At 52.8% G+C, this 20611-nt stretch overlaps 1 protein-coding gene across 1 annotated transcript; it reads right to left on the bottom strand.

Moving 5' to 3' along the window:
* Positions 2102-20083, bottom strand: PIGR (polymeric immunoglobulin receptor). The gene is made up of 11 exons (XM_005690418.3): positions 19942-20083; positions 12854-12947; positions 11432-11776; positions 10032-10685; positions 8542-8874; positions 7275-7598; positions 5874-6039; positions 5374-5495; positions 4607-4738; positions 4426-4484; positions 2102-3395 (listed from the first exon to the last, which is right to left on the bottom strand). The coding sequence occupies exons 2-11, from the start codon at positions 12894-12896 to the stop codon at positions 3297-3299; spliced, it is 2277 nt and encodes a 758-aa protein (XP_005690475.2). The 5' UTR covers positions 12897-12947; positions 19942-20083; the 3' UTR covers positions 2102-3296.

The following is a 20611-nucleotide window of genomic DNA, read 5'->3' on the forward strand; positions in this document are numbered from 1 at the left end:
AGGAGCCTGGTGGGCTGCAGTCCATGGGGTCACTAAGATTCAGACACGACTGAGCAGCTTCACTTTCACTTTTCATTTTCATGCATTGGAGAAGGAGATGGCACCCCACTCCAGTACTCTTGCCTGGAAAATCCCATGGACAGAGGTGCCTGGTAGGCTGCAATCCATAGGGTCGCTAAGAGTCAGACATGACTGAGCGGCTTCACTTTCACTTTTCACTTTCCTGCACTGGAGAAGGAAATGGCAACCCACTCCAGTGTTCTTGCCTGGAGAATCCCAGGGACGGGGGAGCCTGGTGGGCTGCCGTCTATGGGGTCGTACAGAGTCGGACACGACTGAAGCGACTTAGCAGCAGCAACCACTATTAGGACTTTGTAATGCATAATCATTATTATATAACTGAGTTTTTAAAAGAAAAAATTCAAGATGATCCAAGAACCTGAGGAAGATTCTCTTGCCATCAGAAATACTGAAGCAGTTCTCTGAGTGGTTGCTGGACACTGTGGTTTTATGGTTTATCATCATCAATCCCACAGTTGATTGTTTTTCCCCTGTATTGGGCTGTCTAGTGTGCCTCCAAAATTCATGTCCATCTGGAAACTCAGAATATGACCTTAAATATTTAAAAACAGGAATTTTACAGATGTAATTCACTAGAATGAGGTCAAGCCAGATTCCAGTGGGCTCTCAGTCCAATAACTGATGTCTTTGTAAGAAGGTATGTGAAGGCAGAGGAACACACAGGGAGAAGGCCAGGTGATGATGGAGGGAGAGAGTGGAGAGATGCCGCTACAAGCCAAGGATTGCTGGCAACCACCAGAAACCAGGAGAGAGACATGAGCAGATTCTCCTTCAGAGCCCTCAGAAGGAACTGACCCCACTGACACCTAGATGTCAGACTTCTAGACTCCTGAATGGTGAAAAAATATATTACAGTTGTTTTAAGCCACCCAGTTCATGGCATTTCCTAGAGTAGCCCTAGGAAATTAATATCCCATCCAACTTCCCCTGTAATTTGGTGATTTTTGGTAACTTATTAGCGATCCCGTTGAGGCCATAGACCAGCTTCCTTCTTCACAGAAGGAGCAGGTGGGTTGGGGGCAGGACATAGTACTAAAGTTGCTGTTGCCTATTGACAGTGTCAGTTCAGAACAAGAGAAGATTGCAGCTTTAGGGACGTTTCTTGGCTTTTGATTCTAGGGACCGGGATAGGCTGCCTGAGCTCAGCACTGGTGTGCAGGTTATCACATTAACACAGAAGTTGTATCTTAGCCCTCTGCCCCAGACATGACTCTCTGGTGGGTCAGAGATCAGCTTCCTGAGGGTAAAACAGTGATAGCTTATGACACATCGTGCAGTTTTAATTCTCCCGAAATGCTGAGATCTCAGACTGGGGAAGCACATAGCATGGAAAACGTTACGTTCAGGACCAGGTTCTGCCCCACATCAGGTGGGGTAGAAGGTCAGGAGGAACTCTCTCCCACAGGAAACTTTCTACACACAGACACCCTAAGAAAGAGTCTAGTGGTGATGTGAGTGCTTGCAGGATATGACAAGGTTTAGCACCAAAACCTTGGAATGTCCTTAGGCAACAAGGGGATCCTTTATCTAATCTTTGCCCCCCAAGAGACTTTGGGTCAACTGTTCTAAAGCCCAACACATATCATCTGGCTGGCCTCTAGCTGATGGTCTGTGGAGGGAGTTTATTCATTTGGTTACCTGAGTTTTGATTAACAGCCTCTTGATCTTAGCGGAAAACCCAGGGAGGTATGAGATTTAAGGTCAAGTGTTCCACGGATGCCACACCAAGATATTTTTTAATGTCTAAGAGGACTGCTGGTTACACCCGCTTTCAGTCTTAATTATCTTCTATAACACAGAGCTTTGGGGTCTTGACCACTGGTATAGACCCCAAACTATCCTTTTGTTGAAGATAACCTTGGTCCCACTTGCAGGCCACTTGCTAGCCTCTCTCAGCCCAGCGCTGGAGGTAGGGGAAAGCTGGTTTAGACTTGCGTCCTGGGGCGCCTAAAAGAGCAAACTTCTCTGAAAGGGTTGCCTGGGGAACAGACGGTATGGGGACAAATGCAGTCTGAGCCTCCTTGAAGGAAATCATGGTCTTTAATTATTAATTAATTTACATTTTTGATTTGTTAGCAAGTGCCAGCTCATAGACGCTAGTTGAAGTGCAGAGCTTAGAAGGGAAAGAAAAAACTTAAACCTTAGTTCTTTGGCGATCAGCCCATCCCTGGCACCATCAAATCCCCCCTTTTTTCTCCCTTTCCACTCAGAACTCTTCAAATTTGGGGGTTTTTTGAGTGTTTGACCATTCACTTATCCTATTAGGTCTCTGTGAGTGACAGACAGGGAAGGGTATCTTCCCTGAGGTGGGGCCTGTGAAAGACCAGTCTTATTTGCATTTTTCTTCTCCTTCCTATGGCATTTTGTCTCATCTGGAGAGCAGAGGCCCTCCTTAGAGACAGCTGGTGTCAAATCTAGCTTTGACATTAGTACATCTCACTTGCTGCCTGTGAGCAAACCTCTTCACCTCTTAGGACCTCAGCTTTCTCACCTGTAAAATGGTAAGAATGTGTTGATGGTGGCTTGTGTGGATGCCCGTGTTGCATAATCCCTAAGGCCTCAGGGCTGCAGGCCTTTTATGATTTCTCCCAGTGGAGGCAGAGGTGAGGAAACCTGATGAGATGTCAGTGAGTGTGCCCATGAAGAGAAGCTGTGGCCTCCAGGGGCCCCGTGATGTTTCCAGAAGGCTGCTGGCTGGGATTGTGGCCTGTCTCTCCCAGTGCCTAGCAGAGCACCTGGAATCTAGTGAGTAACCAAATGCACATTTTTAATGAGGGAAAGAAGAAGAGAAGATGGAGTGGGGATGGAGAGGTGCAGAGATGGGGTGGAAGGGAGAGCTGCACTGACGTCCCCAAATGAGGGGACAGGGGAGCACTGAACGGCCCCCCTTCTGCGGTTGTCTCCCCACCCATCCGGTCCCTTTTCTTTCTGAGAGGCCCCTCTGCGATCTTAATTCTCCTCCACACCTTTAGTTTTCTCGTTCGAATAAGCTGCAGGTGGGAACTCCTTGTATCACCTCACCCCCAATAGGAACAAGTAAGCCAGGCTTGGATGCCACCAAGAAGGGGCCAGCACACCCTCTGAGGACAGGTAGGAGACGCCTAGGCGGGGTGTGGGTGCAGGCAGCGGAGCCCCCCGAGCTGAGGGCCCTGAGGATCAGCGTGATTCGGAGCGTGATTGCCACGTGCGGAGGGAAGGGGCTCCCAGGGCTCCATCTAGGCTTCTGTTGGGCCATCCTGGGTTGCGGTGGAGGCCAGGTTTTTGGCCTGGAGGAGGAAGGTGGTGAAGGCCTCGTCGGCTTCCTCCTTGGACGACTGGGGGGGTGACAGGAGAGGAGTCAGTATTGGAGGCCGTGGCTCAGGAACAGTGGGGGTCGAGGGGAGGGGACGCGCTAAGGGTCCTAAATTCACGATCTTGTCATAAGCAGCTCGAGGCTGTGTCCGCCCACCTGCTTCATCCCAGCCGCCATGCTCACCTAGAGGGACTGATCGTGAGAAACGGAAAGCTGCAGCTTCTAAAAATACCGCCCTCGGTCTCACTACCTCCTTCCAACACGTGGAGCAGAACCATCTCTGTGGCCCCGAGCCCGTCCCCGGAAGCCCTGCCCACAGTCGTGGCCAAGGTGACCCAGGCTGGCATTAGCCACAGAGGTTCACAGCTTCTTCCTCTACCAGCTCAGAGGCACACCACCAGCCTGGAGGGGACCGCTGTCTCCCGGACCGACATGTTCCCCTCACTGTTCCAGATGCTGGGGTCTTTACTACGGCCAGGGGGTGTGGATGTGATAATAAGCATCAGTGATAATAAGCATTAGTGCCTCGGGATCAGGGAAACACAAGGAGAGGGTAACCTGCGACCTGAGGGTAGGTAGGATTTCAACTGACATGGATCTTAGTTGGGGTGGGAAGGGGCCCCCTGTGAGCAAAAGTCTTCCAGGCCCAGTGAAAATGCCAGTCCCCAAAAATCCTCCAGCGAGGGTGCTGAGCTAAGTCTGTGAGTCCCACAGCCCGGGAAAAGCACCTCCCTGATCCCCAGGGAATGCCATTTGGCCTGCCCCACCATGGCCAGAATCTTTAATGCAGTCACTGTCCTCACCAACCCCCCCAGTTCCCTCCCCACGCCCCTGCACCACCTCCCTCCCTCCTCCTGTTGATAGCCCATCAGTGCAGCTCACCTCCTGCCTGGATTTCAGCCACATCAACCCTGGAGCCAGGCAGATGCACCCCTTCCCTGTCCTGGCACCAGCCCCCATTGGAGATGACTTCTCCCGGTGTCTAACTGCAGGCCTTACTGCCTTTCCTTGTCACCCTCACGCGATGCCCTCTTCTCCCTCCTTGCCCTCACCCTCTTTGCCTTCTTGGGTTCTTTGCTCTCCACGGTGTCCTCGGTAGCAGTGGCAAACTCTGTGTGAAGAGCAGGAGAGGAGGGGATCAGCCCTCCCTGGCCCCCCATTCCCACTCCAGAGGCAGAGTTGGGGCTCATGCTTGTTCCCTGGGGCCTGGGCAGTCCTCAGGGAGGGGCGTACCGTCCTTCCCTCCGAGAGACGTCTCTTGGGCCTCTGGAGAGGCTCCCATGTTGTCGCGTCCTTCAAAATCTCTGGAGTTCTCAAAGTCCGACATGCTGATATCTGTCCGGTAGCTCCTGATTGAAATCCGGTCTGTCGGGGAGAGAGGGGGGTTGGTGCAGGGCTGGGGGCGGAAGGTCCCCGAGGGATCCCTGCAGGAGGGCTGGAGCGGGACAGGGTCTCTGACGGCTGTCTCTGATGAGGACCCAGAATGAAAATGACCCGAGCCTCCCCGCCAGGCCCTGTCCACAGACAACCTAGACCCAGCAGCCCCTGGCCTCTGCTCATCACTCTGGGACCTTCCAGGACACAGGATCTTGTTTTGCCCTCTCACCAGCCCTTTTAGGTGATTATCCTCATCTCTGTCTTGAGCCGTATGGACACCAGACGTATGAAGGGGACGCCCAGCGCCACCCAGCTGACTGGTCCTCACACGCAGGCTGGAAGCCCAGGTTTCCGGGACCCTGCCATCCTCTTCCCGGAGCCCCTCCCTGTGAGCTTAGACCCGCTAGCGACTGAAGATGCACTTCCAGAGACGGCATTTGGACGGCAGCACCGAATGGAAGTTTCGGGCATGTGTGCATTGATCATTCCCCGCCTCACTTTGCCTGGACCCTTCCTCCGAGCGGATGAGAGGGGATGGACCCTGGCAGTCCCCTCAGGGCTGTGGGGCCAGGACTGAGGGCTGGAGGCTGCAGGCGGCAGGCAGGCAGCGCCCTGGGACTCACCGACATTCTTCCTGTGCCGAGCTCGGAGCACCCCGATCGCCACGACCCCTGCGGCCAGGACCAGGGCCAGGGGCACCAGGGTGGAGACCAGCACTTTGGAGCTCCCGCTGTGTCCTGCAGGTCTGGGGGAAGGGTTAACTTAGTCCCTGAAGGGGACACTGGGGGTCCCAGGAGGGGCTGGCAGGTTGGCTCCAGCCAACCAGATTTATCCACTCCCTCCTCCGGATACAGTACCCCAAGCTCCGTCCTTCTAAGAAGCCCTCCCAGACAGGACAAAAGTGAGTACTGGGTCTTCCCTGCATCCCAGGACTGGGAGATGGAGCTGAAGGGTGGGCCACGCCCTGGCCTCAGGAGAAGGGCAGAGACCACAGGCCAAGGCGGTGTGGGTGCACCCACTGTCAAGAGGCAGACAGGCTCTCTTCCTGGGACCTGGTGACCCAACCCCAGGTCCTTGGCCTCTCGAATGTTCTCCAGGTGGGGGTCCCCAGACCCCTCCTCACCGGCCGGGATCTGCGGGTGCTCCGGGCCCACCAGCAGCGTCCTTCACGGCGATTTCCTCTACAAAAAGCCTGGGGTCCAGAAGGGCTTTGTTCTGGATCTCCCCGGCCCTTGACTCTATTGCCCCCCCTGCAGGGGCAGCGTTCACTTGCTTGGCGTCTTGGGACCCTGGGGAGAGCAGAGAGGGGCTTGAATTTAGGGAGTCTGCGGAGCGGGGCTTCATTAGGAATCCTAGGGTTGTGGGGAGATCTCATGCCTTTTCGGACAGGGTCTCAGAGAACAGTAGAAGCAGGGGAGCTGCGCTCTTCTGCAGCCTGTCACAGACAACCTCTGTCCTATTCATACCGACTTCGCTTCCATTGTAAGGCTGTGGGCTTAGATCCGGCTGTGCACAAGGGCTGACCGGGAGAGTCTTCACAGGGTTTGCCCAGGGCCTCTTGACTACAGTGAAATGGCAACCTACTCCAGGATTCTTGCCTGGAAAATCCCATGGACGGAGGAGCCTGGTGGGCTATAGTCCATGGGGTTGCAAAGAGTCGGGGGCAGCTTGGCAAGGGGTCCCTCAGTGAGCCTGACAACTGGAAGCTGCCATAACCTCATTTCTAGAGGCGCTAAACATACCCCTTGGGCTTCCCTGGTGGCTCAACAGTAAAGAATCTGCCTGCCAACGCAGGAGACACCTGTTCGGGATCCCTGATCTCTGGTGCCTGCTTCCCAGGTGGCGCTAGCAGTAAAGAACCCGCCTGCCAGTGCAGAAGACATAAGAGATCCAAGTTCGATCCCTGCGTTGGGAAGATCCCCTGGAGGAGGGCATGGCAACCCACTCCGTATTCTTTCCTGGAGAATCCCGTGGACAGAGGAGCCTGGCGGGCGACAGTCCATGGGGTCACAACGAGTTGAACACGACTTAACCACTGAGCATGACTCCACACAAAAATACCCCTCATTAGGGATAAGACATTTCATGGGATATTTTTAGAAGCGGTTTGAAATGCAGCCTTACTGGAAGAGATTGCCCAGATTTTCCTTACCAGACCTTGTGCATGAAGGTTATCTGGCTCTCTGGAGCCGACTTTGGCAGAGTATGGTGTAACAGTGACTTGGACATGTCTACATGTAGAAGACCTCTCCATATAGAACAGGCTTCATGGTGGCCTGAAAGGGTGACTGTGGGATTTGTCCTGAGACTGAGATTAATTGACAAATGCACTATTTTTGATGAGTTTGTATGTCTGTTTGGGATGCCCTTTTTGGAAGGACAAATGAGACCAGAAAGGGGCATAAGGCCTCCCCTGGCCCCTGCCTCTCACAGTCAAACCTGGGGCCACGCTTGATGGAGATGTTCTTAGGCAGTTTTCTCTGGAGTCCCCTGGGGCACGTGGGCCTGGCCCTCGGAGACTCACCTTTCGCCCTGCTCTCCACCGCCACGTAGACAGCCGCCGTCTCCCCGTATCGGGGGCCCTCCTTCACTCCACACCAGTACCAGCCTTCATCCTCCTTGGTGACTGTGTCCAGGTTCAGGGAGACGATCTGGCTGTTCTGGTCGCAGCTCACGAAGGCCTGGCTGGGGCCGTCGTTCTGGGTGGGCAGGGGGCTGCAGCCTTCGTTGCTCCACTTACACCAGTACTTCTCAAAGGAGTAGAACTTGCAGGGGAAGTGGCAGGAGAGCTTGAAGGCTTCTCCCAGCCAAGCCGTGACGTTCTTGGGTACCTTGAGGCTTGGTTCTCCTGGAGCAGGGAGGGAGAAACAGGTGCAGAGGTTGGCCCTGGTTATGCTGCAGGCATGTGACTGGGGGCCGGGGTGGGGGTGCTCTGTCCACAGTCCGGTTCCTTTTTGGACTGCATGCTAAATAAATACACTGTACTGAACAAAAAGCACTTACAATTATGTGACCATGTAATAGATTATTGGTGACCACTATGAGTCATTCCAGTCTATCAGACCACGGGCCTTGCCAAGGGCTTCTGTGTGTTTCCTTGCTGTTATCTGTTCTCTTGGACTCAGTACTACGGTGCTGGAGAAGACTCTTGAGAGTCCTTTAGACAGCAAGATGAAACCAGTCAATCCTAAAGGAAGTCAACTCTGAATACTCATTGGAAGGACTGATGCTAAAGCTGAAGCTCCAGTACTTTGGCCACCTGATGCAAAGAGCTGACTCATTGGAAAAGACCCTGATGTTGGGAAAGATTGAGGGCAGGAGGAGAAGGGGACGACACAGGATGAGATGGTTGGTTGGCATCATTGTCTCAATGGACATGAGTTTGAGCAAGCTCCTGGAGTTGCTGATGGACAGGGAAGCCTGGTGTGCAGTAGTCCATGGGGTCACAATGAACTGGACGTGACTTAGCAACTGAACAACAGCAATGACTCAGTACAAAGAGCTGAACTCTGCTTCAGCTGATGCCATACAGACTGTCAAAGAAGCTGATGCTCTTGATCACAGGAGTTGCTATGTGTGGTGGTTTGAAGAGCGTGGGGGCAGGAAAGGGTGTTTGTTGCTGGTATGAACAGGTGGGGGGAGGGTGCTGGTTACAGGATGAACGGGTGGGCTCTCTCCAGCAGCTTGGAGGCGGGGGAGGTGGGAGGCAGAGTGGCTGGGGGTGATGCTGTGGTTGACTGGAGGGGTCCCGGAGCTGCCTCCCTTCCCTCTTGCCCAAGTTCAACTCTTACCTTCGACAACCTTGAGCTGCACTGTGGACGTCCAGCTCGTGTCGCCGTCAGTCACGCACCAGTAGAAGCCGGCGTCCTGGTCCATAAGCTGGTTGAGGATGACGGTGTAGGTGCCGTTGCCCGGCTCAGCGAGCAGCGCCAGCCTGCCCTTGTACTGCTCCTTCACCAGCCCCTTGCTCTGCACCAGCCGTGGGCAGCGGCCGTTTTGATCCTTTTCCCAGCGACACCAGTACTTCGCGCTGTTGGCATCCTTCGGGTTGTAGGGGCAAGATACGGTCACAGAGCCTCCCTTCACACCTTTCACCACGGAGGGGCTTGCGGGGATTGCCGTCTCTGGAAGCACAAAGATGGGATGGGAGAACTCAGCATGGGCTGGGCAGCCTCCTCCCGGTGGGCTCAGCCAGGGTGGAGAGTGAGGTGTAGAGCAATCCCCTTACCAACCTCAGAAAGTGAAAAAGCCTTTCCGAATGTCACGGAGCCTGGTGCAGGAGCCTTCTCCCCATCTCCAGGGACCTCCCCCACTACTCCTTCCTAACCTTATTCTGAGCAGAGAACAGAAGCCATTTAAAGAGTGACCATCAGCCTTTCGCCTTGGGCTTCTTATAAAATCTCCCTCTGGGTAGTTTTTATCTTTTTATTATTAGCTCGTCCCACAAGATGGCCAGGTGGGTTTTTTCCTCCAAATTAAGAAAATATATTTAGAACAGTTTGATTTAAAATATATACTATGTAGCACAGATAAATTTAATTATTGAGGGCCACAAAGGCCACGTCCAAGAGAAGCAGGGTCTATCTTCAAGAAACTAAAGCTGAGGCTCTGGGAGAGTCCCAGGCAACCGAAGAAGCTGAGGGAGGTGGTGAGGACTGAGCTGGAAGGAGAAAGAAGGACAGGGAATGGGAGCCCCTTATGGGAAAGCCTCAAGCGTAGTGACCACGAACTTCAAGTACTGGTTCAGTTTCTCAAGACAGTAACTCACTACAGAGTGCTCGCAGGGTGGGAAGGGGCAAGGATTCAACCAGATCACGCTGAATAACAAGTAGCACTAAGAGATGTTGGAGGGGAGATTTTAGAAGCCGGGGCGTTGACTTGGGAAAGCTATGAGACCAACACAAGCCAAGGCTTCTTCCACCGGAATGTGATGGATGAGCTGCCATCCTGCTCCGGGGTCAGGGAGACTCCACGTAGAGTGCCTTCCACGGCTCTCTGAAACCCAGACAGTCGGGATCTTCACTCCCCTCATTCCTAAGGATCAGGGGCGGCCATCAAAGGCCTTTGGTAACAGAGAAGAAGATTTAAGAGATTGCACAAGGCAGAGGCCATCGTGCACAGCCTTGGGAATCTCGTGCTGCCCCCAGAGCATCTGGTCCAGGGCGCGTCAGTGAGCAGATACGGTCAACGGACGGAAGCTGTCAGATAGACCCAGAGGGGCCGAGCGGGGCTCTCACCTGCAGACTGCCCATCTCTCCCCTTTCTGCCTCTCAGGTCTCACCTTCATTGACGAAGAGTTCCCAGGCCTGCACAGGCCAGCCTTCCTCGGGCTGACCCTCAGGCTGGGCCCCGCACACGTAGCGCCCCGCGTCCTCTTTCCTCAGGCTGGCAATGTGCACACTGAAGACGCCGTTGTCCTTGGGCAGGAACAGGATCCTGCCCTGGAAGTCCTGAGCCTTCTTCCCCAAGGTGTTGATGACCACATTGCAAGCTTCCCCATTCTTCTGCTGGCACAGAAATTTGGCCGTATCTGCCACCTCGGGGCCCAGGGAACAGTCAAAGGTCACCGAGCTCCTCAAGTCTCTGTAAACCAGCTCAGGCTCGGGCTCCAGCACCTGGAGGTAAACGTTGCTCTTATCGGCTTTAGCATCATCCCCAGCCTGGCAGACATACATCCCAGCATCCTTGAGCAGGACTCTGTTGATGACAACGCTGAACACTAATGTGTTGGTACCCGCGATATTGAGACGTATTCTATCTTCATAGTTTTCATTCTTATACCCGGTGGAGTCAATGATTAGGAAACAGCCCTGGCCTGTCTTCTTGCACAAGGACTTTCTCATCTGAGAATTCGCACTTGTGAAAGGGCAGTTGATGGTCACGGTCCTGCCCACGTCTACAGGGTAGATGTGGGCATCACTTGCCTGGGCAGGATCTGCAGGGTGAAGGGTGGGGAACAAGTTGTGGTTTTCTTTCTTGCATCATAGGATGCTGAGCTGCCTTCCACACGGTTCACTTCCTCAATGTTTCTGATGAGGGCTGGGTACGCTTATCACCCGGAGGGCCCTCTTTCCCGGAGAGACAGCATCAGAATCTGTCTTCCAAAGCCCAGCTTTTCTGCTGCCCCCTCTAGGAAGCCTTCCCAAGCTGACACTCATCTTTCCCTGCTCTGTTCCCTCTCGATACTTGGGCCCATGTTATTTGTTACACCCAATCTTATGGTCTTTCGACAAAAACTGATCATTTAATTTACGCAGAGACTTCCGAGGGACTACTGGAGATCAGGTAAGAGATACATGTTAAAAGAAGTCTGGTGGCCGAGGTCTTGATGTGAAGGGTGCTCTAACAGCAGAGCTTAAGGATGCCTACGAATCTCCCCCTGGTCCTGGACCTCTGGTCCCACCTGCAACAAATATGAGGAGAGAACTTGTTCTCCTCATGCTCTTCTAAGCTAGAGCTTCAGTAAAACCAGAACTGTGTCAGGCCCTTAAGACCTAGAGAGGCCCATCCGCCCTCCCCATATCCAAGTAGATCCCATCTGTCTCATTCCCACCTTCTACTGTGCAAATGGAAGGCTCCGGATGGACACACAGCCTTCCCCATGCCAGGACACCCTGCCCTCTCGGGAAATCCTTCTTCCCTCTCGCTCTCCCCAGAAATCTAAGGAGCCTGAGCCCTTACCTTGGCTGACCTCCAGGCTCACATCGAAGTTAAGGCCACGGCTGCTAATGCCCAGGCCACACTTGTAGCGCCCTGAGTCGTTCCGGGTGAGATGGCTGATGTCCACCACAAACGTGCCACTCTCCGGGAAGTTGGTGAGGTTGGCTCTGCCCACGTAGTCATCGGAGACGTAGCCCTCTGAGGAGATGAGGGTCGTGCAGCGGCCCTTGGCTCCCTGCCGGCACCAGTACTTGCGTGTGTGCCGGTTGACAGAGGTGGCCGGGTAGTAGCACGTGATGGACACTGAGCGGCCTTCCACACTGGTCACCTCTTCGGGACCGAAGATGGGACTCTTCATGGAGACCACTGTGGGGGCAGAGACAGGGGCTTTCTGAGGCTGCCGGAGGGAAAGCCTCCTGAGGGGGTCTAGACAGTCCATGCCGAGGTCATGAACTTTTCCTCCTGAGACATGTGTCTTCTGTAGGTTAGTTACCAGGTGCTGCAGCTAGGCAATTGCTACATTGCACAATTATTAAGCAATTCTAAGATTTTAATCATAATTCATTAATGATAAGCACATTAAGAAAACAAATGGCAAACTTAGTGATCTCCTTGCTTGTATACATATATTTATAATATTTCTTGCATATATACATATTTATATATATTTAAATAGGTATAATATATTTATATATTATATATAATTATATATATTTATATTTATATATTTATATATATACTATCGGAGAAGGCAATGGCAGCCCACTCCAGTACTCTTGCCTGGAAAATCCCATGGACGGAGGAGCCTGGTGGGCTGCAGTCCATGGGATCGCTAAGAGTTGGACATGACTGAGTGACTTCACTTTCACTTTTCACTTTTATGCATTGGAGAAGGAAATGGCAACGCACTCCAGTGTTCTTGCCTGGAGAATCCCAGGGATGGGGGAGCCTGGTGGGCTGCTGTCTCTGGGGTCGCACAGGGTCGGACACGGCTGAAGCGACTTAGCAGCAGCATACATATACTATACATATGTATATTATATATACATATGTTAAAAACCATCCTTGTGGAGTGCTGCATTGTTTCATTTGTATCTGCTATTTCCCTATATTTCTAAACTATTTTGTAGATTCTTTTCTTCCTTTTTTTTTTCCAGGTAAAAATGTCAACAGGCACAAATATAAGTCATTTCTCCCAAACCCCAAAGCAACTCAAGAGTGAGGCTCGGTTTAAGGTCAAGCTCTCGTTTTCCTTGTTCCCAGTGAAGACCCTTGGCCACACGCGAAAGCGTGCCATTTCTAGCCCTGACGCGCAGGCGCTGGCTCACCCATCCTCCTTGCAGTGTCTGTGGTCGCTCCCCGAGGGGGTGCCAGCCTTGCCTGGACGTTATCCCTGGGCCCCAGGGGACTAGGATGGAGCGGGCCGGGGCCTGGCTGACGCACCTGGGAAGACGGCCAGCAGGCAGGCGAGGAACAGGCGCGACATCGCTGGGGGCTCCCGTGGGTCTCTGCCGCCAGCCACCGTCCTGCGAGGTTGCTGAAAGACAGCGGCAGGAGGGGATGAAACGCCTTTGTCGTCCAAGACTAGCTGAGCTTCTGGCCCCTGTAATACCTGTTCGATTCTGCGTCTCCAGTAACGGACATAAAACCTGTCAAAGAGTGAATGGCCCCACCTTTCCCATCACAGCTCAAAGTTCCGTCGTCCCACAATGCCTTTTGTTCTTTAGCAGGGATAGGTAGACTTTTCGTCTTCTCAGCTAAGTTGCTAGTTCCTTTGGGATAGGGACACACACGCGTCATTTCCTCTGTTTCCCCACCCGCGTGGGGTTGGGGGTAGGCACCGTTCTTGGCTAGACCTTAAGATAGCAGCAACAGCTCCCCAGATCATTGGTTATTACCAAGAAGTGTCTCTACCTCTCTGCTCCAGCTGCCCTCCCTACATCCCTGGGAGGTGGAGGGGGCTGGCACAATTTATGGCCTGTCACGCGAGTAAATAGAGGTGCAGAGAGGCAGCGCGGTCACAGCCACTGCCAACGGTCTGCGCAGCTCGTTCCATGACGTACCCGTGAAACAACGCTCCTCCAGTATCTCATTTAAGCTTGCTATCACTCCTAAGAGGCGGGCATCCTTATCTACACTTGACGTAGGAGGAAATGAAAGCTTAAAGGTTAAGGGCTTTCCTCAAGGCCACACAGGGATTAAATGTGGGGATCGGTAGGGTGGGGGTGGAGGTGGTGGGGAAGACTGAACCCTGCTTTATCTGACCCCCAGAGTCCAGGCTCTGAGTCTGTCTCACTGCCCATATTCCATCTCAAACTGAGTGAGGTGCTTATCCTTCGTGCTTATTCTTGTTATCTGTGGAGCGCTCTTTGCTTTTCAAACGTTGTCATTTACACCACTTCACTGGAGCTCTAGAAGTTCCCTTTAAATGAGATAGGACAGATATAATTACAACCACTTCCTGGATAAGAAAAAGCAAGATCGTGAGATGCTGAGTGACATGCCCAGGATTTCCCAGAGCCTCCGTTATGGGATCAGGGTTAAACATGTAGGCGTGACCACCTCCTGCTTGCTGAGGCTGACGGACAAAGATGGAAAATCCGAGGTGAGGCCACTCAGAGGGTGTCGCACGTGTGGACCTTGTCACTTCTGGGGACACAGCCCAGGGCTGGAGAAGGTTGAGAGCCCCAGGGCCCGGCCTGACCCCTGCTGTCTTCTGGACCCTGACCGCAGCCTAGAGGAGGATGGAGGTGAAGAGGAAGTCCCCACTCCCCCATGGGCCTTGCCAGGCTTTCAGTTTTGGAGCAGACTTGACGTTGAGAGGGGGAAAGGAGAAAGGTGTGTTAACACGTTCTGGGCAGTGATGAGCACCCATAAAGATAAGGAGGCTCGAGGCAGCAGGGAGCGCGGGCACCCATCTCCCAGGCCCCCCTTCCTGCCTTGGCCTTGCTCCTGCTCCCAGAGACACCCTTCGCTAGCTTGAGCCAAAGGCAATAAAGCTGTTTATCTGGGTTCCTTCTTTTCTGTGAGGGAATTTCCCAGCAAAGCACCTCTTTATTTCCTCGTGGAGATAAAGGTATTCTGTTTATCCAGTTCTTTGGAAGAGTTGGGGGAGCGGGTTTGGGGAGGTAGGGACAAATATGGGTGTCGGGTGGCAGCTTGAGCCTCTCTTGATTCCGGTTAATTGCCCTGGACTTTTCATACCAGGCCAATGATTAACCTCTGGCGTGCAGCCTTAGCCAAATGCCAGCGTCAGCTCCAGCTCGGATGTGCTCAGGACGAAGCTGGCTGCAGGACCACCCGGGTGGACGTGGGACTGACTCCCATGTGGGAGCAGGGGTCAGAGGGCTGGGAAGTCTCTCTCCTCTCCTTGGGATAGGCTCACTGCAGAGTCCCACCACCTGCCATTTGCACTGGGCTTGGGTGCAGTGGCCGGTGGGAGGACACCGTGCCATCTGCTTTAAGGAGCCCCAACTAATAGGGGATCTCTGGTTCTCACCTCTGTTCTCCCCTGACATCAGCAAACTTCCTGATATTTCTCTGGACTGCAGTGGGTCTTCCCATAGGCTGAGTTGGAGGAGACAGTTCCTAGTCTGGACTGGTAACAGCCACTTGCCCTGGCTTGCTGCAGGCAGGGGCCACATTTTCCAAAGCAGTGGTCCTGACTTCCTCCCCAGGCGCCTCTCATTTGTGACATGCTTGGCTAGCAGTGAAGGTCCATGTAGGGGAGGATGCTCACATGTGTCCAGTTACCCTTTGCATAACCTCCCACCAGGGATGAGATCACCAGGCATGCAGAGCTAGAGGGCAAGTTTTGTGGAAGCTGACCTTGGTAGGAAGCGCACAGTCCAGTCCCCGCTTAGACTGGACTCTCCCCACACCCCCACGTTCTCAGGAGCAGAAAGTCTCTGCTCAAAACTTCACTTAAAGCGCAGTTTCTCTGCTCTCAGCTGAAAGACCCTGGGCTTTGCAAATCATTAGAAATCCCTTCCTCTCAAAGTCTTAAAACCATATTTGTTCCCAAACCTGGGAGATTTGGGTGTCAGGGAGGCCCCAGTTCCATGGGGCTGGAGCTGGATTCGAAGGATTTGCTTTAGGAAGGAAAGAGAGAGCATATTATTTACTGGGCACAGAATGCTCTGCTACCTTCTTTGCTTTGTGACCTTTATCCACCATCACAGCAACCCGAGGGATAGAGAATATCTTCCTGGGCAGATAGGAAATCTAAGGGTTGGAGAGATTCTGGCCCCAAGACTTATAACAGAATGGGATCAAATTGGTACCCTATTATCACTCCTTGGATGCTCAGAGGGACCTATTCTCCCAGATATACGTAGGCTAGTATATCATGCATGAAGGCACCTTTCCTGGCTCTTAAAATAGGAGTTGTATTTTCAGTAGTCAGGCTGGGATATTCTAGATCATTCTCATTTTACCAAGGTACTGCCCCTCATATATTCACAATATATGTCTGCACAATTGCAGGTTGGGGCTAGGTATAGGCCCTGCTGAAGAATAGAGTCAACCGTCTTATAAAATTACTCTGGCTAGCTTGCCTTCAGTCGGAGTGGCTGATCTTTAGCTCTCGTGGTTGGGAGTCACATGTTTGTTCGTCTCGTTTCAGGCTTCCTTCTCTATCAGAGGGAGAGGGTCTTCTGGACCAGGGCCTGGCTTGGCCTTCAATAGCTCTGGGCTTGTCACTGGCTTGGCTCACAGCAGAGGGACAGTTAAGGCTCTCACGGTCCTCGGGGCTTTGGAGGGAAGAGAGAGCAGGCACCATGGGGGGCTCGAAGCCATGTTGGCAGTTTCTGACTTCCTGTGAGTGTGAACTTGGGGCAGCAGGGAGCTTGGGGCTCAGAGAAGCAGGGTGCAGCTGGCCTGGCTGGGGCAGGGGCTCTCCTTGGCCTGGACTGATGGCCAGGAGAGGCGCTGCTCAAGTCCGTGTGGACCTATCACTCTCTTCCCCTGTGGATGCAGAGGCTGAGCGCACACGAGGGTGAGCCTGGAAACCACGGCACTGCTAGGGGAGGGAGCGCAGTCCATGGAGTTTGGAGGGCCTCAGGCTTGTAATGAGAGGCAGGGTTGTAAGAGAGGTTGTATAGTTTACGTAAGCCCTGGAATATGTGAGGATCTTCAAGCACAGACAATGTTGGAGAAAAGTCACTGAAGCTCCAGAGAGCAGGGAGATGGAGAGAGAAGCCACAGGTTCCAAAGAAGGTATGAGCTAGGAAGATTCAAGACTTTCTGGCCCCATCCCTGTCAAAAGTAGGCATGTAAAACTTCAGCAGAAACTCAACGCATGGAATCCAGGCTTCACGAAGCTCTGGGAATAAGGCTTGTAGATTTTCAGATGGCCTTTCAACAGAGACTGGGAAGCCCTGTTGCTGACTCTATCCCATCCTAACTCGGTCTGTGGGTGTTTATCTCACCTACTCTACCAGATGGCAAGCTCCTGGAAGGCAGGGCCAACTGAGATCCATCTCCCCATCTCCAGGAGGCCTTGCTCTCCGGGGAGTGTCTGGCTGTTCTGAACAGGACCAGCTGTTCAGAAAAGACTGATCAGATTGGGAATGGTTATGGCCTCATTCTTTCTCTGAGAAGGACAAAGTCAGGGCTGATTTCTCTCACTTTGCCCAATGCCTTCTTTGTTCTGGGTGCTCACGGGACAGTAGCTCGAGGGAGGGTGGAAGAGACTCAGAGGTCCTGAGTTCTGCTCTGTCATAGCCTACCAGAAGAGCTCTCCCACTTGGGCAAAATGTGCTGGCTCAACTCTCCCATCTGTAAAATGGGTATTGTCGCCCCTGACTCGTCTAGTTGGGGGGCTACCCTGGGATGGGGGACGATGGTTAATACATATAGAGGCACTCCCTATAGTGTAAAGTGCTCTTCCACTGTAAGAGGCTGCAATTACTTGTTAGCACAGGAGGCTGAGGGGCTTATGCGCTTGACTCTCACGAGTGCTGTGCACTTAGAGAGTAGCGCAGCGTAGGGACTCCTCAGGTCGGCTGTTGGCTCTCTCACTTGAGGACTGCGTGATTTGGGGCAGACTATTTAAATCCATTGAGCCCCACTGTTCATCTGTAAACTGGAGACAATTGCATCTAGTCTAGTGAGTCACCATAAGGATTAAATGAGGCGACATATGTAAAGTCTTAAGTAGGGTATCTGGCTTAAAAATAACAGTTCTTTCCCCACATCCTCTTTAAAATCAACAGTCTTCTCTTTTTCCTGTCTCAGAGTGAGAGAACAGACATCTGTTTGCTGAGCATCCTTCGAAGACTGGGGGTGATGAGCTGTTCAGATTGGACTATCACGCCGGAAAGAGCAGATGTGTGCCAGGGACTAGGTTACAAGTGAGGGATCCTGATTTTAGCTGGCACAATGGAGTCACTTTCAGGCGCTTTACATGTGTTAACTCATTTAGTCCTCACAGTTACCTTGGATGGTAGGGTACAATGGGTAAACTCATTTCACAAATGAGACAGTGGCCGTCCAGAGAAGTAAGACGCTTGCCCAAAGTCACACAACAGGTAAGTGACTGGGATGGGGCTCAGACTCAGGCACTCTGGATCAAGCATACAAGGTTTCGGGTTACTGCGCTGTCCAGCAGAGGGTCTTACAGTGGAGAGGAAGCAGTCAGAAGGGGCAGGAGCAGGAAATCCAGTCTTAGAGGAAAACTTAGTCCAATTCCCTCCTCTCTGCTTTTCACAGGAAAGGTGGTTCCTGTGAAAAGACTGTGTTTGAACTCAGGGGGTAGGTGCCAACAGAATTTCTTCCTGAAAATTAATAATGGCTGCTATTTATTCAGCACTTACCATATGTACGGCAGGTTACATTTGTTTCCTGTAACCAGACACACGGCCTCCAAAACTTCTCTCCAGTCCATCACACTGTGTCAATGCCAGGGTCTTTGGGATCCCAGCCCCCGCCCACCCAGAGACGGGGCAAGACGTAGGTGCGGGGGTCTCTGCTGAGCACATGCGTGTGCTACTTTTTAAAAAGTTGTGTATCGTGTTTTTTTAGGTGATGTCAAAATATCCCCATGACCATACCAAAATGACTGTATCCAAATGTTGTCATTTATACCTGCTGGGTGGCCTTATGCCACTCACATTAATTCACAGCCTCAGTTTCCTCAACTGTGACACAGGTTTATGACTCCTACCCCACCTCGCACTGGGTTTGTTTCAGGTGGGAAGAAGATGAAGCTGTGAAAGCCAAGGAAAAGCGTGTTTTCTACCTGGAAGCTGCTGCTATTACGCTGTTTGTAAAATAAAGCCATAGAGTCCAGAGGCCCTAAGAGACAGGCAGAGACGACAGAGCCAGCTGCTCTCCTGGCTCCTGGTTCGTTGCTCTGTCGGCCACATCACCACACCCAAGGGCAGGGCGAGGAATGATGGATGGAGAGTTTCAAAACCGGCTCTGAGCATAGACAGCCACCTTCTGCACTAACCCACGAATTGACACACCCCAACTCCAGATGTTCAGGGGCTTGTAATTCCCCTAGTGAAGGGGAGAGTGCCAGCGAAGGCTGTGGTGCGAAACAGCGCCGGCCGCGTAGGTGACCTGGGGCAGTGGCACGCAGTGGGGCTGGTGAGGGATGCAGCTGGCAGAGCAGCTGCGCTTGTGCTGAGGGTCCCCTGGCTGGCCTGGGGCACTGTCAGGGTAAGAGAGCTGGTGTCTGAGGTCTCCTGGCTGCAGAGGCAACAGGAGCCTGAGGAGTGAAGAATGCTGCCTGTGCCTGGCAGGGGGCTCTGCCCGCCTAACTCACTTTCCTGGGAAGGACTTCATCTTTCCCAGCTTCTCAGGTACAGGATGAAACGGTGATGCACACTATTCCTTGGGGTGGCAGGGATCTGTGAGAGCAAAGTGGGGTTGAAGTTGGAAAGGATCTCAGGGTGTCTTCGAAACCCAGAAAAATGGACCGCGTGTGCCTCCACCAGAAAGCTGAAAGGAGAAATATTCAAGGACGAGAAGGGTACCCGCCTTGTACCAGGACCTGCATAGGCATTATCCTATCTGGGTTGGTCTGGTGCTCAATAGTCCTGGAATAACTGAACTGAATTGGAAAACACCAAAACAACTGTTATTTTGCTCTAGAGTTTTCAAAGCGATTTCACACATCTTTTTTCATTTGAATCTCACATCAACCATAAGTGATCGGCCTTATTTTTATGCCCATTTTGCACATTAGGAAACAGAGGCTGAGAGAGCAATTAGGTGACTTGCCTAAGGTCACAGGTAAATTATGGAGGAATTAGGAGGGAACTCAGAGACCAAATTTTGAGCGGAATGCCATGTGCCAAGACCAGACATCCCTTCTTCCCACCTGCTGAGCGTTCACCCCGGACCTTGCTTTGTCTCTCTGGGATGCACCCAGGCTTGTGCCCATCAGCTCCCCCACGACACGCTTGGGCAGGCGGGCAGTGGCCACGTTCCCCTCATCCCCTTCTTTGGGGACTGGGGTTGTGCGTGCAGAGGGCCCTTCCCAGATGGCATCCTTTCGGGGACCCCAGAGCAGCCCCACTTACTTTGAGCTCCTTCCTCCTATCCCGTCAGCTTCGGGAGCACCGCTTGCTGACCAGTCCGCAGCCCTGGCGTTTCTAGAAGCCTCCGACGGGACACTGGATGCTGCTGCCAAAACTGAAACTGTGTGGTGCTTGACCCACACCTGGGCTCTTAAAGGGACACTCTCCCATGGGCATGGCGGCTGGCCAGCGGCACGTGACTCCCACAGAGCCCTTGCTTTCCTTTCCTTTCCGCCTTCCTGCCTGGCTCCACTTGCTTCCCCTTGACCTTGGGGAGACTCTGTTACTTGGGAGTCCCCCATCATTGCACCTGCAGGATGGGAGACAGGGTATCAAGCATGGAGAGCCTGTTCTGTTTGCTTTCCAGCTGCAAGATCTTAGGCAAGTCCCCTTCATGATTTCTTTTTTAGCTGAAAAATAGACAGAGTGATATCAAACCTGCAGGCTGAGGCTAGCACCAGATAGCGCAGAGTTGATACGCGTTTGAAGGGGTACAAGTGGCAGGAATAGCCTCACATCTCCACGCACCTGGGGACCCACTCCCTGGATTAAGTCCACTCTCTCTGGGTCTCCTGCAGAGCCCCTTTCATCAGTCCCAGAGCCCCCAGGACTTGGGGGACCATGTTTTTCCCCTCTCACATGCTAGAGGAGCTGGAGGCTCTGGCTACCCTGG

This window comes from Capra hircus, chromosome 16 (genome assembly GCF_001704415.2).
Source record: "Capra hircus breed San Clemente chromosome 16, ASM170441v1, whole genome shotgun sequence".
Classification (NCBI taxonomy): Eukaryota; Metazoa; Chordata; class Mammalia; order Artiodactyla; family Bovidae; genus Capra; species Capra hircus.

Bases quoted from the DNA above. Each gene is read 5' to 3' on its own strand.
- PIGR (XM_005690418.3), bottom strand. From the start codon at position 12,896: ATGTCGCGCCTGTTCCTCGCCTGCCTGCTGGCCGTCTTCCCAG. The intron at 8,875-10,031 runs GTGAGACCTGAG...TTGTGCTTCCAG, and splicing joins GGAACTCTTCGTCAATGAAG to AGACGGCAATCCCCGCAAGC. The intron at 4,739-5,373 runs GTGAGTCCCAGG...TCTCCCCGACAG, and splicing joins TCGGCACAGGAAGAATGTCG to ACCGGATTTCAATCAGGAGC.